The sequence below is a fragment of the Convolutriloba macropyga genome, chromosome 8, assembly GCF_964194025.1.
Source record: "Convolutriloba macropyga chromosome 8, txConMacr16.3, whole genome shotgun sequence".
NCBI lineage: Eukaryota > Metazoa > Xenacoelomorpha > Acoela > Convolutidae > Convolutriloba > Convolutriloba macropyga.
The window spans coordinates 64573067-64589330 of NC_134475.1; the positions used below are offsets into that span (position 1 = coordinate 64573067).

The 16264-nt window shown below is 35.2% G+C and overlaps 1 protein-coding gene across 3 annotated transcripts; it reads left to right on the forward strand.

The window, feature by feature from the left end:
• The first annotated feature begins 332 nt into the window (after positions 1-332).
• Positions 333-15712, forward strand: LOC142344919 (uncharacterized). Of its 3 annotated transcripts, none has more exons than XM_075396992.1 (6): positions 333-548; positions 3897-4786; positions 5961-6322; positions 7503-7832; positions 9324-9798; positions 15112-15712. In XM_075396992.1, exons 2-6 carry the CDS (start codon positions 4521-4523, stop codon positions 15533-15535), a joined length of 1857 nt encoding a protein of 618 aa, XP_075253107.1. In that variant the 5' UTR covers positions 333-548; positions 3897-4520; the 3' UTR covers positions 15536-15712. The 3 variants fall into 3 exon arrangements, with proteins under 3 accessions (XP_075253107.1, XP_075253109.1, XP_075253108.1); XM_075396994.1 differs by lacking the exon at positions 333-548 and adding an exon at positions 3069-3088 and having other exon boundaries at positions 4060-4786; XM_075396993.1 differs by lacking the exon at positions 333-548 and adding an exon at positions 3661-3804 and having other exon boundaries at positions 4060-4786.
• Positions 15713-16264: the final 552 nt, after the last annotated feature.

Here is a 16264-nt window from a genome sequence, read left to right on the forward strand (position 1 = left end):
TGATGCCGTAGGCGTGTACCATATGTGGATAGAATATTCCTATTGTTGATTGTTTGTTGGAAAATATACAAAGCGCGTTTTTTTTTGTTTTTTGAGGTACTTTAAAGAGCCATATTTTTCCCTCCAAACAGCCAAGCAAAACAGGCACCTGGTTATAACGTATGTTTATGGCCGATGAGATTTGAGTAAGCGTTTCCTTAAAGGACACGTTGCTTTGTTTGTTTTGACATGTTTATTAGGGCTCTCCTTGTTGTTTACTATTTGATCCAATTGTACACAATTAGAGGCGTACACTCCGCTTTCTTCTCTTAATTCTCAACCTTGCTTCTGCTTTTGTGTTTTATAAATTTGGTTTTCATTTCGTGTTACTGTTGGAACAAAAACTTATTTTCCATTTTTTATCCCAAAAAATGTTAAATTTTATTAGCTTTTACAACGGCAGTTATAGTAGACGAACGCGTGTTTGTTTCTTCATAATTCTTGATATCAATGTGGTGTTCACCGTATTTGTTAAACAATGACGATTACTCGTCAGTTAAATTGACTAAGTAAGGCTGATTAAAAAGTTTCTATAAAGAAAAGTTCGGGCTGTGAAAAATAGATTTTAAGTCAATGTGATATAAATCAACTGTCGAGAAATACTGTAAAATCAGATATCGACAATACAAATTTATAATTAAAAGAAATATTTTTGATTTTACTTAATTCCAAAATTATTATGTTTATTTGCTCTAGCGGTGAATAAGTGAACTTTAGTCTTGAGCTTGAACTTAGAATATATTATTGCAACTTTTTCGAAAACTTTTAGAATAGTTCAACCTAAAACGAACAATTTAAAGTTGATATTGATTAAGTTTTTCAGTCAATTGAAAGTTTATGAACAAACTGCAAAATAATCACAATCAGTTTGGTTCAAAACAAACAATGGATTGCGCCAGAATTTCTCTCTCAGAAACCAGTATCTCTTGCTCAATTGATCTAAAAATTTATTATCCAATCCTTTAACTGAACTATAATTCAAAATCCAAAGCCAATGAGCAAAATCAATAAAAAATATCTAATTTGCCTCTATTTTAAGTAAATTATCTTGAAATCAAAAGTCTCACCTCAAAATTATAGAGTAATTGTGCAATATATTGCACATGAATGTTAATTTTGCAAGATTTGAAACAATTTGAAAAACTGTAGTCATTGTTGAAGGGTCTAGGAATTAAACCCCCACGGAGAAAACCTTCACATAATTTTAGATAGGAAATAAAACCCCGTGGAAATAGTTTGCAACGGAACCCCCAAGGAAGAAATAAGCCTTCATTTTATGTTTGATTTTCGGTCACAACAACTCGCTCGGTTGTGAGAGTTTCATATCAAGCAAGTTTCACGGGCCACTCTTCGATGGCTAAGGCCCGAGAGACATGACCAAACAAGCTAAATGAGCAGCTCGTCAAAAGTCAAGTTGGGTTTTTTACTTGGGTTTTGTTTCCGCGGGTGTTTACTTCGGGGGGGGGGGTAGGGGGTTATTTCCTATCTAAAACTAAATTGGCGGGAGGGGGGGTTTCATGTCCGTGTTTTTTTCCGGAACCGATTGTTGGGGAATCAAAAAGCGCAATGCAAAACTGGCATCATAACCGTCAAGATTTCTTAGTATTAAAGCAATCTTGCCAGCATGGTTATTCACGTCTAGATTTGCATGAACTTTTCAAGTATAGATCGATTGACTTTTAAGCTCAATCAAGATATTTTCTTTATTTAAAATCTTTTTTATTTTCCTAAACTGAATTCGTTGGAAGTTATGCGAAAATTATACATAGTTTAGATTTTGTGTAAAAATCTTCAAATATTCCCGGGTTTTTTTTCAACAATCATCTATCTCCTCTATTACAAAGGGCAGGCAACTCTTGAGTAAAAATTTTGGGTGTCAGAACAGTTTAAACTATTCCATTTTAACCAATGCCATTATACTCAATGGCTTTATACACTGCCTTTCAATTTACCTAACGCTATTTTTGGTTTACCCTATTGTTAAAATTGCCAGGAGGGCTTTTTGCATAATAAAATGAACCATAGGTCTGGATTTGAACTTATCGAATTAAACGAACTTGGGATTATATTGTCCGCTTAAGTTTGTTGAACTATCCTTGTAAAATCGACACATACATTGTAATCGGATTATTGAACAAACAGATCAAGGGCCAATGGTTAGAATAGCCTTGGAACATATCACAGTTAGCTTTTAGGCCGCATTTTCCTTACCCTCTTTTGATTTTTGAGTGCATTTTTTCCTGTCAATTATCAGTGACTGATAACAAGAAGGATCTTCTATGTTTCAGCCCCAATTGTTTTTTTGACCTCCACTTAAAAATTATGTGTTTTTATTTAGCATGTTACAATGTAAAAAACTGTGTTTGCGACTGGGGTGCGCAAAATTAACATGCCCACTAATCTACTGAGCTGGAGTGCGGAAACTTTTCGTTAGGGAATAACTTCATTCAAGGCTTTTTAACCAGGCGGATATATAGAATTGAAAGGATGTAACCATGAAACTAAAAACAAATCAACGACAAAAGCGTGAAAAATTGTTGACCACATTTTTGTTTCAAGACTTTGTTCACGAGGTCTTAAAAAAATTCACATGCAGGCCAGCCCATTTATCAGACAGTACCAAGCATGACAGAGTTCCGCTTCAGAGATCACAAATTATCTGCATTTATTGAATTGAATCAGCCGTGAAAAAGTTAACCGAGTGAATAAATTTTATATTTGACCACTCATGATAAAAAAACTCATTACTGACCATAAGCACGATTTAGCACAATTTAGTACGCTTCATTTTACTGATTAATTCACTCATTAAATCTAAGTGAGGGGGAGCTTTCGTGATAACTTTTTTATTGTTATTATCTTTTTTGTTCTTATATTTATGATGGACGTGTAATGACCATAGTTTACTCTTATCATAATCTGATCATAGTCGCTTCATTTTGTGGCATTTTTCATCAGCCACGCATGATTTTAGTTCGTTTTTCGTTTGAGAGCTCAAACCAATTTAAAAGCTTTCCATACTTTTGTAATGAGAACAAAAATTTAACAAGTAAGCTCTAAAAAGATTTTCTTCCAAATAAGAAACATATAACAGCTTGAGTGTAGTTTAAAATTGAAGTATTTTTGAGCATTATGTAATAAAAAGTGCTGCTTTTTCAAATCTTTTTGATCGGATTGAATTACGGAGCTTAATTGTCTATTATAAGCTCAAGTATAAGTATACTCTCAGCTTTTTTGTGCTTTCGTTCACATTATTTTGACTTGATGTCCAATTATTTTTATCATATAACCATCATTTTTGATTATTTATACCACAATTTGATCTATCGGCTAGTTTTCGTCAATAAGTCATCAACAGAATTTTTTAGTTTTAACCATATTGATCGAAAGTTAAACTCGTCGGCAATATTCTAAACCTTCTGTAAAACAGTCGGCTAAACACTCAAAAATGCTTGAAAAAGTTTTATTTTATGTTTTTAAAGCAGTTTAATTTGGATAAGAAAGAATACTGTAATTATTAGGTGCACCAATTTTAAGTTTAATTTTGCAAAAAAATAAAAGCGATTTAAAATTGTTCACACTAATATTTACCTATGGTCTGAGAATGCTTAAACATTAGAGTGTACGCTATACTGCTGTTATATGAACTAAAATTGAAGCAAATATTAATTATTTACAACCATTTTTGCGTAATCTGAACGGTGCGTGGATAAATTTTTTCTTTAAACATTTTTGGGACCATAAAATCCGCTTAAACGCCCAACAGTTAGCATAATTTAGATAGAATAATAACAAAAGTAAGAATTTATAGATTTGAGATTATATGAAATCAAACTTGTTCAATCAGCCTTGATTAGTCGGCTCTTTTATTATGGCCACTTTCAAAGCAAAGTCGATTATGGTCATCAACAGTGTATGAACAGTTATTTTTACAATGGCTCCAAAAAGTATAAGCAAAACTTCTAAAGTTTTGATAGTTTTTCTAAAGTTTTCAAGAGTCTATTCTAACTTTTGTTTTAGAATGCGATAGTTAGCTTGCTTATTCCCATTGTCTAAAACAGCTCTTTTGTTCACATTTACGAAAATTGTTTGCCGTACCTCGATCAGTTATTGTTTTTTGACGCCATTATAACCAGACTTTCATAAACAGCTGCCGAAAATTTATCAATTGAAAACTTCAGGCCAAAAAAATTACAAATGTGAATTATTGTTCAAGCGTTCATCAATTTAACTAAAAACATCATGTTTTGAGATCGCGGACAAAAAATTCCATTCAGACACCAGATGTTTTTTAGTTGTGCTAATTAAATTTGGTTGACCAAAGTTTGTTTGAACATTACCGTTAAAAAAATCTATTTATTATTCTTTTTTTTGTTTGTTATCTTGAGACGCTCTTCAAATATCAACAACGTACAGTAATAACGATAGTCATCTTGACATTGAAATACTTCTATAATTTACAGAAACTTGATAGTTCTATAATGAGTGGGGGAGCTGATGTGATGCCGGTGAGGACTTCCAGTCCCCCGTTCTCAGGGGCACCCGCTCCCGACATCAGGGTTCCGGGAACAATAGAGGGAAACTTAAACTCCAGCAGGGGCGGAGTCCCCAGAGCAGTGGGGGCGTCGGGAGGGGGAGGGGAGGCAGGTGAAAGGGCTCAGTATATGTTAAAACAGATTCTGAAGCAGCAGCAACAACAGTATGAAGAGACTGAAGTTGAAGTCAGTGCTGTGGGTGCTGCCGAAAGGTAATAATAAAAATAATAATATAATATGTTTCCTGGTGTTACAAATACAAGCATCATTGATTATATATACAGTTTTTTTTAATCAAAATGTAGCACCAAAGAGGACACTATTAGACCGTCTGGTCCGTTTTCAAGTGCCTCTTTCACTGGAGGTTGAATTCTAACTATGACTCCTGTTTATGCTCTTCGACCTAAGTCTTGAATACCAAGACAACTTTTCATTAATATTTGTATTTCTGAAAGTCGCAACCATGGTAGCAAATCAAGCTCTATAAATACATCATAATTTGCGCCATTGGCACACAAGTTGTGGTTAAAAACGGGAAATCCCTTACTATAAATAATATTGGAAGTGAATGTCAACCACTTCTGACTTCTTCAATAAAATCAACTTAAATAAATAGCTTCAATGGAAATAGGTTGGGGGAATGGAAATCAGGACATGAATGGGTTTTGGAGGACGAAAGTGTAGGTGGGGGGAGGAAAATGAGGGTGTGGGGGGAGATAAAATATAAAGGAACTTGGTTCCTGTACAACTCCTAAAGGTCATGACTGCCGAAAGGTAAGAGCATGAACCCAAAAAATAATTTACATGAACCCTAAAAGAAACTCATATTTCTTCTCATAACTAAATATAATCTGTGGTCTCAATTAAAAGGAGATTGAACTGGGTTCTCTATCTTTACCCGATTCCAGGGTTTGGTCAATTAATCGCTCAAAATATAAAAGTTGTGGTGAATGCGGCGAAAAAAATCACAGGTAAAATTTGCATTTCGTACATATATTAACAGCTATATTCTCCTCATTCACAACTAGTATTGTTGGATTAGTGTTTTGTAAATTATTTTTTTTAACGCAGTTTACACGCAATTTGTTCATTATTTTCTAGTTAATCCTCGGCCCAGGTGGAAACTGAGAGAAAAACTTTCCAGGGTCCGATTTGCTAATTTAGGGAAAATATTGAAATCGCTCTTTTTTGGGATATAGAGATCTGGCATTTTATAAATTGATTGGTATAATTAATTTTTCGTGACTTCCAAAATCTTACCGACATCCCAAACCGCTGTGTTTCTCGACAAGTGTGTTTATCGACAACTGATTTTTTCAGCGAATTAATCAGTCACGTAAACTATAAAGAAAAATACTTAGCTTATTTGTGTCTGTTTGTGTTTAGATGGTTGAGCGAGAGAGAACGTCGACAACGGGAGAGAACAGAAAAACTACGAGAAAGTCTCAAACGCAAGTCACAAACATCAACACAACTAAACACATCAACAAACAACAACAATTCATTAACAAACAGCACAGGGATAACACCCAACAGTCAACAGGTTATCCAGCAACTTCTGTTGGGGGAGAAAACTGCTCTCAGCTTGGGCGGGGGCAGCTTACCCCATCAACACTATTCGCATTCGACAAACACTGCCGCAAGTTACAACTCTGCTGCTATTGACAATGGTGCTACTAACCAGAATACGACCAACAGTAGACTAAACCCACCCCAGCCTGTATCTGCTTCCAGCACTACATTTCCAGGTTAATTTTAAAAAACTATTACAAATTTGTCAGTATTATTGAAATTTAATATACTGACAGGAAGTACCAGACAAAATGAATTTCCCGGTCACCCGTGTTGAGAAAATGCGACGAAATCGACGCAAGAAGCATCCTTTTTTGTCGATTTTTGTCAATTTCGTCGTGTTTTTTATGTTGGAACTGTCGATTATCGTCGTTTTTGTCGGTATTGTGGGCATTTGATGCAAGAAGTGTCAATTTTCGTCAATTTTTATTGGTACTGTCAGTCTCAATTTGTTTTACGTACAAAAGAAGCAGACCAAAATTAAGTGACGGGTGGTGCAGTGGAGCAGAAGGTGGCTAGAATTCTCGGGGTGGTAGGTTCGAATCCTAGCAAAGACTGTCCTTTTTGTAAGATTTTTAGAACGGCAAAATATCGAAGATTCTTACGTTTAAATACATTTCAATACCGACCGAAACCGATCAAAACGACGAAAAAAACGCAAGGCTATAGATCTGTTTTGGTGAAGTAGAAGCGACGAAAACCGACGATTTCTTATGTTTAAATCCGACGAAATTCTCAACCCGGGATCTCATTGTGAAAACCGGAATGCAAGGATGCCTGGCACAATAATTGTTCAAATTAACCAAAAATCAGGACCTTTCAATCATTTCCAAGTGGCGGTCAAGCAAGCCGATAGGGAAGCAAGCCAAATTTTGAAAATAAGGTCAAGTGTATGCCGATAATTTTAGGGATACCTGTATTTTAAATTGTCCCTTGGGGGCCGGTGGGCGCGCGCTTTGCCGGAGTTTCCGGATTACATCCCTCAGTACAGGAGAGGCATGGCCATGGTAGTCAATTAGTGGTACGAGCAGTTATTAAAACGCTAAATTGACCACATTCACGGTGATTAACGTAAGATTTTTTTGGTGAAATATTCTTTATTTGGTTTCATTACTTACCATACCTTTGCTTATTCGGAATTCCCCTGTCTGTTATTATCAAAATAAGGTGCTTTTTTCTCAGATCCACCGCTTATCAATCCTCCATTCTGCCAGTCTCATTAATTTTGTGTTTTTGATCGCAAAAATATCAAGTTTGAACAGATGTCATTTCCGTTTGCGACATTAACCTGGGTGTACTATTTTCGGGGTGCAAAGGTTAATAGGATAGTAGACATATTTGTGTCGTTTGTTTCAGAAATTGTAGCGGTTGAGCGAGGTCGAACTGAGTTCTTTATGCAACAAAATGCCAACATACGTAGTGGTCCAGGTGGTCAAGAACAGAGAGTCGAAGGCAAATTGATGACCTCTAACAACAGTCTTATGTCCAGCAGAAGTCAACAACCACTCCAGAAAAAACAGTCTGGAACCCAATCACCCCCACTAGCTTTACAATTGCCCCCTCTAAACGGCAATAATGCTGGTCAGTTACAAAATCAAACAAACAACAATATAAACGGAAGCTTGGCGAACAAGAACAGTAGCAAAGCGAACAACGTCGCTAGAAAAATCAGCAACAAAACAACAGGTATGTTGACAGAGGGATTGCTTAACTTCCTAGGTACCTATGACAGGACGTAGGATAAGTTAAGATCACGGATAGGGCTCTTTTGGCTTTTTTTTAGCTTTTAGCGTTTAATTTTGTTTTTTCCACGCCATTTTTTTCCTCCAAAAAAGGTAATCTTGCAAGATCTTGCAAGAATCTTGCAAGGACAAATCAATTCTCCATAAAAGATTCTTACAAGATCTTGCTATGTAAACTTTTGTTCCCGGGGTAGCAACAGGAGTTTATCTGTTTAAGAGTTTTTAGCCTGTTGTAATGCACCTTGTGCCTAGGTTTTTGAACAGTTTATTTTTTCCCATTTTTTTTCTAGCTTATACCATAATGTGAGGAGTAGTGAGTCTCATTTTTATAGCGCTCTCGGCAACTGAACTTATATCTATAACATTGTGGATTTTTGTTGGAAAATGTAACTTTGGTCATAATGTACCTAGCAACCAGGAGGTGGGAGGGGAAGGGGGAAAAATTTTCACGGACAGCTACCTTAAAAAAATCCAACAGAACCCGGCGAAGCGTCTTCTAGCCGTATTTCGCTTGTTCAAACTGATCAGAGGGGGCTTCCAGCAACCTTCGAGCACAAAATGAACTTCGAGCGCACAATGATTTTCGAGCGCACAATACCCGGGTCGAGAAAATATCCAAAAATTTTGTAAGAAATGCGCTGAAATGCGCTCAATTTTCAAAAAGTTCAGCGCAAAAACCTTACATAACAATGCGCTCATATGCGCTTAAAAGTGCTGAAACTTTGTAAGAAATTGCGCTGAAATCCGCTGAAATTTCAAAAAGTTCAGCTCTTTTATTTCGCTCTGAGGCTCGAACCCTGATCATTATGTCTCATCTATCAATTAATCCACTGCGCTATTGAGAACTGAAATACTTCCCATTTAATTTGAATTTATAATAATAAAACGTTTGATATGAAAAGCGCTGAAATTATGTAAGAAATGCGCTGAAAAATGTGTTGAAACTTATTTAAGAAATGTGCTGAAAATGCGCTGAAATCATGTAAGAAATGCGCTGAAGATGCGCTGAAACTTTGTGAGAAATGAGCTGAAAAGGTGCTGAAAGTTATGTAAGAAATGAGATGAGAATGCACTAAAATTATGTAAGTGATGTGCAGAAGGTGCGCTGAAATTAAAAAGTTTTGGCACCATCTCGAAATTTCAGCGCATTTCAGCGCATTCAGCGCATGTCTTACATAATTTCAACGCATTTAGCGCATTTCTTACAAAAAGATGCGCTGAAACGGCGTTGACATCTCGACCAGGGTAGTCCGATCAGAGGTCACTTCGGTCTGAGACGGTCTGATCAGAGGTCACACTTGTCTGGGACGGCCTGATCAGAGGCAATTTCGAGCGCGACCTCAACCTGAGGGAGTATAACCATCCGGTCTCTCTTAGAAAATAGATTAAAAATCCAACTGTTCTATATTAATAACTCTTAATTTTTATCGTACAGGTTCGACCGCAAAGGTTAGCAGCAATGGCTGCGAGGCACAAACACTTAATAGCACTACAGCCATCACGCCATTAACCGACAAGAGCAGTGGAATCGCAGTTCCAACCAAACGGTGGTCAGTTGCAGCATCCGCCGCGGACACCAACCTCCTCCTGTTCAACCAGGCTGTCCACAGACAGCAAAAACAATCCTCGGCAACCGCCCCAGGGGGTGCACCCCGACTTAACGGGCACAGCTCCTTCGAACTGGTTCCGGTTGGCATCCCAATTAGCGCGCTGCACTACACGTCGCCAGAGAACAACGCCGGATCTGCGCCGGATGTAAACAATAACAATGTAAACAACAATAATGGGTCCGCGAATGCTGGGGTAGTAACAGAGAGGAGGGTGTTCCCGGAGGGGGTGGGGGGAGTTACTACAAAGAAGTATGCCATCAATTTCTGCCACCTTGCAGATGCTCCTCTAAATTTTGCCAAGTGAGTTTGTAGAAAATTCCTGCGAGGGTTGAGGATTTGCAGAAAAATATTTCAAAATTTGCAGTAAATAAATATTTTTCGCCGCAAAGCACCCGCATATTTTAGTGCAGAATGCAGTTTTTAGCGGTTAAATTTTTATATTTTACAGATTTTTACTGAAACTCAGATTTAAAAAAATTGCACCTTAAACGGGCACGCATGTCTCATCTCCTGAATGTCAGCCAAAAGTTTTGCATTTTTGAATCTTTTACATTTAACTCAGATTCACTCTACTTTATGGTAAAATATTTGAGTTGAAATTTTAAGCAAAATATGTGTGTGTGGGTAGCGGCTTTAGCGGTGAAATTCTTTTTTCACCGTCTACGCAATGAAAAAAATTCCACTATACCAAACGCGCAAACGGAAGAGGTGAAAATAACATTAAACCAGAACAGTTTAGCGTTGAAAGATTTGTGGCGATGTTTTTGCGGTAAATTCTTGTTTCATCTTCGTTTTCAGCGCTGATTTTTTTTCAAACATTTCTCAAAATTCAGGGCTACAACACACAATTCTTACAATCATTTGTCGCATCCACGGCAAGTCTCATTTTTTAAACTTTAGCTTTGGCACCTCGACCCCAGTAACCGTACCGTTTAGAACTACTCTCGAACAAAGTTAGAGGCTATTTGTTCCGACCCCTCTTGACGGGGGAGGAACTATTAACTCCAATGGTTTTTTTTTCAGACAATTTTCGCCGATCGATATATTCATCGTAGAGAGTTGAGAGTGGTATCATTAGAAAGCTCGTCCATAGTAGAATAAACTAAAGAGATTTTTTTTTATTTTCTTTTTTTTACACGGAGTTATCGAGGTTTATACTTCTGAGAAATTAGAGTGAATTTTGTTGTTTTTATTCACATTATCCGGAATTTTTGCCTAAAATTTCGTCAATTTTTGTAAAATCTGTTAAAATTTTGAGAAAAAGCGTTGTTGATTTTTTGTCTAAATAAAAGTAAACATTGTCGGCTATTTTTGTTTAATTTTTTGTCAAAATTGTTGGCTAAATATTTCAAAATTCAGTCTTTTTCATCAAAAACAGCACGAAATAGTCATCTTTGGTCCGTTTTGATTAAATTTGTCAGAAGTACACCCCAAAAACACCACTAATACATAAATCTTTGTAAACTCAAAAGGGGCTATTCCTACTTCAAATTCCGTTGAGAGTGCTCTGTAATTAAAACTTTTCCCTTTTTTCCTAACTTTTCTCATTGATTATCAAAAACGCAGTCTTTATGTTAGTTTTTTTATTTATCAAATTATCTATATCTATAACATTTGAAAAACTAAGTGTTCCTAAAGGACAAACAACATTAGCAGGGCTAGTTTTGGACCAATCTTGGACTGTTAAAATCCAAAAAGAACTCTGATTGTAATCAGTCCGCCTTTTTTATAAAAAAGTTAATCTTTTCTATTTTAATTTAAGAGCAGAACATTTGAAATCAAAGATCAGTAATGACAGGTTCAATTGGCTCCCTAAGCAGCTCCGAATTAGTGAACCTAATTCTTTACTTGAAAGCTTATGGTCGTTTTAACTTATAAGAAAATTTGATTTTAAAATGAATAATGGCTTATAGAACATTGCCTCTGATCTTTTATTAATTTGGTCAACATGTAGTTTAATTTTAGGAAAAAAAGGATGCTTCTCCTTCCTACTGATTTAAATTTTTATATCTTTTGCCGTTTTACGCCTTAGGTTATAGTTTTCTGGCTTTGATACTACTAGATTTCGCATTCTTTTTAATTTTGGTTATTTGCCCATTTTTCACGTTTTCTAGTTTTGTCACATTATTGCATAAGTTTTCATATTACATTATTAGCGCTCAAAATAAGACACAAGTGAACATAATACAATCCTGAAAGACAAAAATTATCGTTTAAACATTACTTCGACATTACTTTCTTAAAGAATTTAATTGAGTTTTTTACTCTGTCTTTAATTTTCGTTTTTACTTTGTCGTTCTTGTCGTATGAAAATTCCTGTTTAATGACAGTTTTCATGAAATAATAAATGAGCCAATATTCTGATATTAGTAGATAGATTATTGCTTTCTTGACTTTAAAAACAGTTGTTTTCCAAAATAAAGAGAGCCCTTTTTGTCATCGCAATTTTGTTCTTTTTATTATCTATTTATTACCTAATCTCGTTAATTAAAGGTCAATTATGACATTATTGGTGTCAGAAAAAAGTGTCAAACAGGATTGGTGTCACAAAATCTAATGTTTTTAAAGAATCCGTTGTGTCCTTATTGGCTTCGAAACGTGTTTTCCACAAAGTAATGTAATTTTTCTTTTTTGTCATCTTTGGCGGCGTTCTTTTTTGCAGACGTCACACATATTATGAATCATTGAAGGTTTTTTCATCCCCTTCTTTTTGACGAATAAATGAATCGATTTTGTTATTTTTTGTAGCTAATGGGTTTCATGACTTTGAAAACAATACATTTTTTAAAAACTTTTGTTCTTTTTTGTCAATTTGTTACCTAGTCTCATTTATTACAGATCACATTTGATATTTTGTTGCCAAAAGAAGGTGCAATTATAAAAAGCATTGATGTTTTTAAAGATTTCGATATGAAATTACTGACTTTGACAACGGTTTTTCTTAAAAAAACGTAAATTAACTTTTGTTTTTTGTCTAATTTGAGGTTCTTTTGTAGACGCAAGACATATTCTGGATAATTACAGGTCTTTTTAAGCCCTTCATGTGGACAATTTAATGAACTTATTTAATTTTTTCCTTTTGTAATTAATGGCTTTCATGACTTTGGAATTAATTTAGTTTCGAAAAAAAACAAAAGTTGTACTTAAATTTGTATTTTTTCTATTTTTATCTACTTGTTACCAAGATTCACTATTACTCATACTACATTACTCTCATGCTTCGTTTTTTGTGTTCGATGAAGGCTCAATCAAACATATTTTGAGTGCCAAAATATTGATTTACCGCTTTGACAGCATTTTCTGGCAAGTTTTAATTGAACTTTTGTTTGTTGTCTTTTTGTTGTTCTTTTGTAACCGCTTGAAAAACTGAATAAGGACAGGTCTGAATGACCTTCTAAAAAAGCATTGATGATCGTGAACCTATGGGATAGTTTAGTTGATTTCTAATGGTTTTCATTACTTTGAAATTAATTGTTTTAAAAATAAATAAGCGTTTTTTTTAACTTTGCTGCTTTTATCTTTTTGTCTAATTGTTACCAAGCCTTTTTATGGACTGGTCCCATATCTTTTCTGGTGAGTTAAAAATTTTTTTATTAAGTTTCAGTTGTATGTGACGCTATATTGACTTTGTTATTAAGTTTTGTTTTTTAAAACGTACATAAAGTTTTTGATGTAATTATTAATGTTTGTTGTTCTTGTTTGATTTTGCTGTTCGTGTTAACTCGCTTTCTTTATATTGGCATATTTCGTCAATTTAGTTCATCATTTTTTACTACAGTGAGTTATTTGTTTTGATGGCTATCTTTTCCTTCATATACTATTTTTAAAAAAAATACTTGAATTTTTGGGTTTTTCTATCCGTTCCTCATTTGGTAGACATCTATGACAAAAATGTGGCTGAGCGGGGTCGGAACTTAATGTGCAATTGCACATCACCGAGCATCCTTGTTATTTTTGTATCCATATGCACCTTGTTCTCGCAAAACTGCTCGCTTAACCGTTTTGACTTTTCAGGTAAACTTTATGATGCTTGATTTCTTCATTTGTCATTAAGTCAGATTTTTTTGAGTGCAGAACTCAATTCTATGAAATATTACATGAAACTTTGACTTAAGTTACAACTATTAGCCTATATATTTATTAATGTATTGTAAACATATTGGCCCACTATCCCCCTACTTGATGCAGGCTACAATAAAATCAATCCTTTTTCAGTCGTTTGGAAGCAGTTCATCCCATGTTACTCGATAATGTTTAGAGAAAAAAGAAGTATTTAATATAATCTTTGCTAAATATAATGAAGAAGTTGAGTATAAAGCTCGTAAAAACGGGCTGTGGACTTCAAATTGAGCGAGTTTTTACAAAAAAAATTCGGGACAATCTTAAACCAATCAATTTTAATAGTAAATTAAACAAACAGGTACTTTGATAGTATCTTTGACTCAAAAATAGCAACGTGTCTAGAAAATGTTGTAGCACTTAAACAAACGCGAAAGTAGCAAGAAAAAGTCAAATCGCCTTGACATAAAACAATTTTACGAATTATCGATGAATTAAGTTGTTATCACCGGAAATAAATGCACAATCTTTATTTCGGAAAGACTAATTCTTGCTGCCGTTATTTTTTCACTATTGTTGATACAAAAATTTGTTGTCGGCAAAAAAATTGAAGTCCAATAAAACACGCAACGATCTCAATTAAACATTTTTAAATGCAAATTTTACGTCCATCCCTGAAAAAGAAACCTTTATAGCCCATTGTGACTCTTTTTTTTAAAAAAAAAACCACACATATGCCCCTCTTAAGAACCATTAAGGGTAGAAACTGTGGTGGGTTAGTCGAGAGGTAATGTGTGTGCTTTGCAATCCATTGATTGAAAAAATCAATGTCTTTCCCTGTCTGAAAAGAAGCAGTCTAACTCCAGGTCTATTAGAGCTTGAAAAATGTTGGATGCAGATGTCTTAGACACAAAAACGTCGCAGTCACAATAAAAAGTAAAAGATGCTTGTTAAAAGCTAACAGCACAGTCTGAGTCGAGGAGATTAATAAAAAAAAGATAGCTGAAAACAGGCTTCTGTAAAACAGCTCCCGGATCTGAGTGTCATAATAATTCAATACTGAATCATGAAAATTTCCTTATAATTTTTTTTCAAGAGTTCTGCACAGGACATTTTAGAGCCTAATAATTTTAAATTTCAGAAACTATTTCTGATTTTTTTTTCTTCTCAGCCTGCAAAATAGACTTGGCTTGGTCTGCAATGAAATTTTGATGAGTCATGCACTGACACATTGAATTGCTTACATTTTCCTCTGCATGTATTCAAAAGCAGAAATTTTAATACATAAAACAAACCATCGTATTTGGACTATAGCTTCAAAGCTCCATGTTCCTTTAGAAAGCGATAGCATAATTTGGTATACTACAAAAAAAGTCAGGGCTGGATTTTCATAATTTCATAATCGAGTTTGCTCGTAATAATTAGAAATTTTTGGAAGGCAGTTTTTAACAGTGACATTTTTAGACAAATTATCCCTGCCAGCTAAACTGAAAAACCATAAACAAAAAAAACAATTATGTTAGTCACCCTGGTAGAATCATTTACTTTTTGTAGCCATTACTTACAAGAAAGAAGCAAAGAGCAACTGGACTACAGAAGTATCTGTGGTTTCTGGCTCAACCATCTTAGCCATTACTCCCCAGACAGCTGGATGCCCCTGCACCAGAACAGCCTCATTCTACTGTCATCTGGAAACAACAACCCAAACAACCCACAGTATAACAATCACGTGACCAATGGGGGCTTCCAACCCGGAGGGGGAGAGAGTGGAAGTGAGGATGACGAAATTGACGAAAGGGTTCTGAGGAGACAAGTTCCGCAGCAACAAGGTCAAAAGGGTAACCAAAGACAGCAAGTTGCCCAGAGAAAGGTGAAAGCCGTTCAAAATGTGCGACAAAATCAACAACAACAACAACCACAACAATTTTCTTCAAATTCATCAAATTCAGAAATGCAGCAACAAACTAAACGTCTATGACAGAAATACAACTAAAACAACCACTTGCATCTTTTAAAATGCCGAAAGTCTGCAGTGACAGAAGTTAAAATGCCGTTCCAATATAAAATAAAGCCAGAAGATGAAATGAACTTTGGGTATCTCGAAACTAGCAAAATTCGTTTTTAGGTTACCCGTCTCTGCAGAAGTCACTTCGAAATTCTGGCTTCACATACATAACAGCTATGCGGTTCTCGATAAATGCCAGATTTTCTCAGCGACTTCATCAGTTAGGTTAATTATACTTACCCAAAGTTCAAATTATCTACTCTTCACATTGAGAATATTGAGCGAACATTTCAGTTCTGTACTCACACATGACACTCAATTCCTTAAAAATGGACAAGAGCAGGCAAACATTCGTGGGGTTGTAAATTATCGAGAAATAAATAAAAAAACAACAAATATTTTCAATGTGATTTCTTACCTAAAATGTTCCTTTAAAAATATTCTTGCATGATTACCGGTGAAAAAACCAGTTTTAGAATTTTATTGATTTGCCACGTGTAGTTAATTGTTTTATAATAATACAAAATTAAACGCAGAACAGTCACCAAAATTCTAAGACTAATTGGGCCTTTCTCATTATAGCCCCCATGAAATTATACCATCCACATTATGGCATATTTACCATGATGGGGGGGGGGCTATAGGGACCACGAAGCTGGGGGAGGGGGTTATAGGTTATCTGACCACTAAGATGAGGGGGGT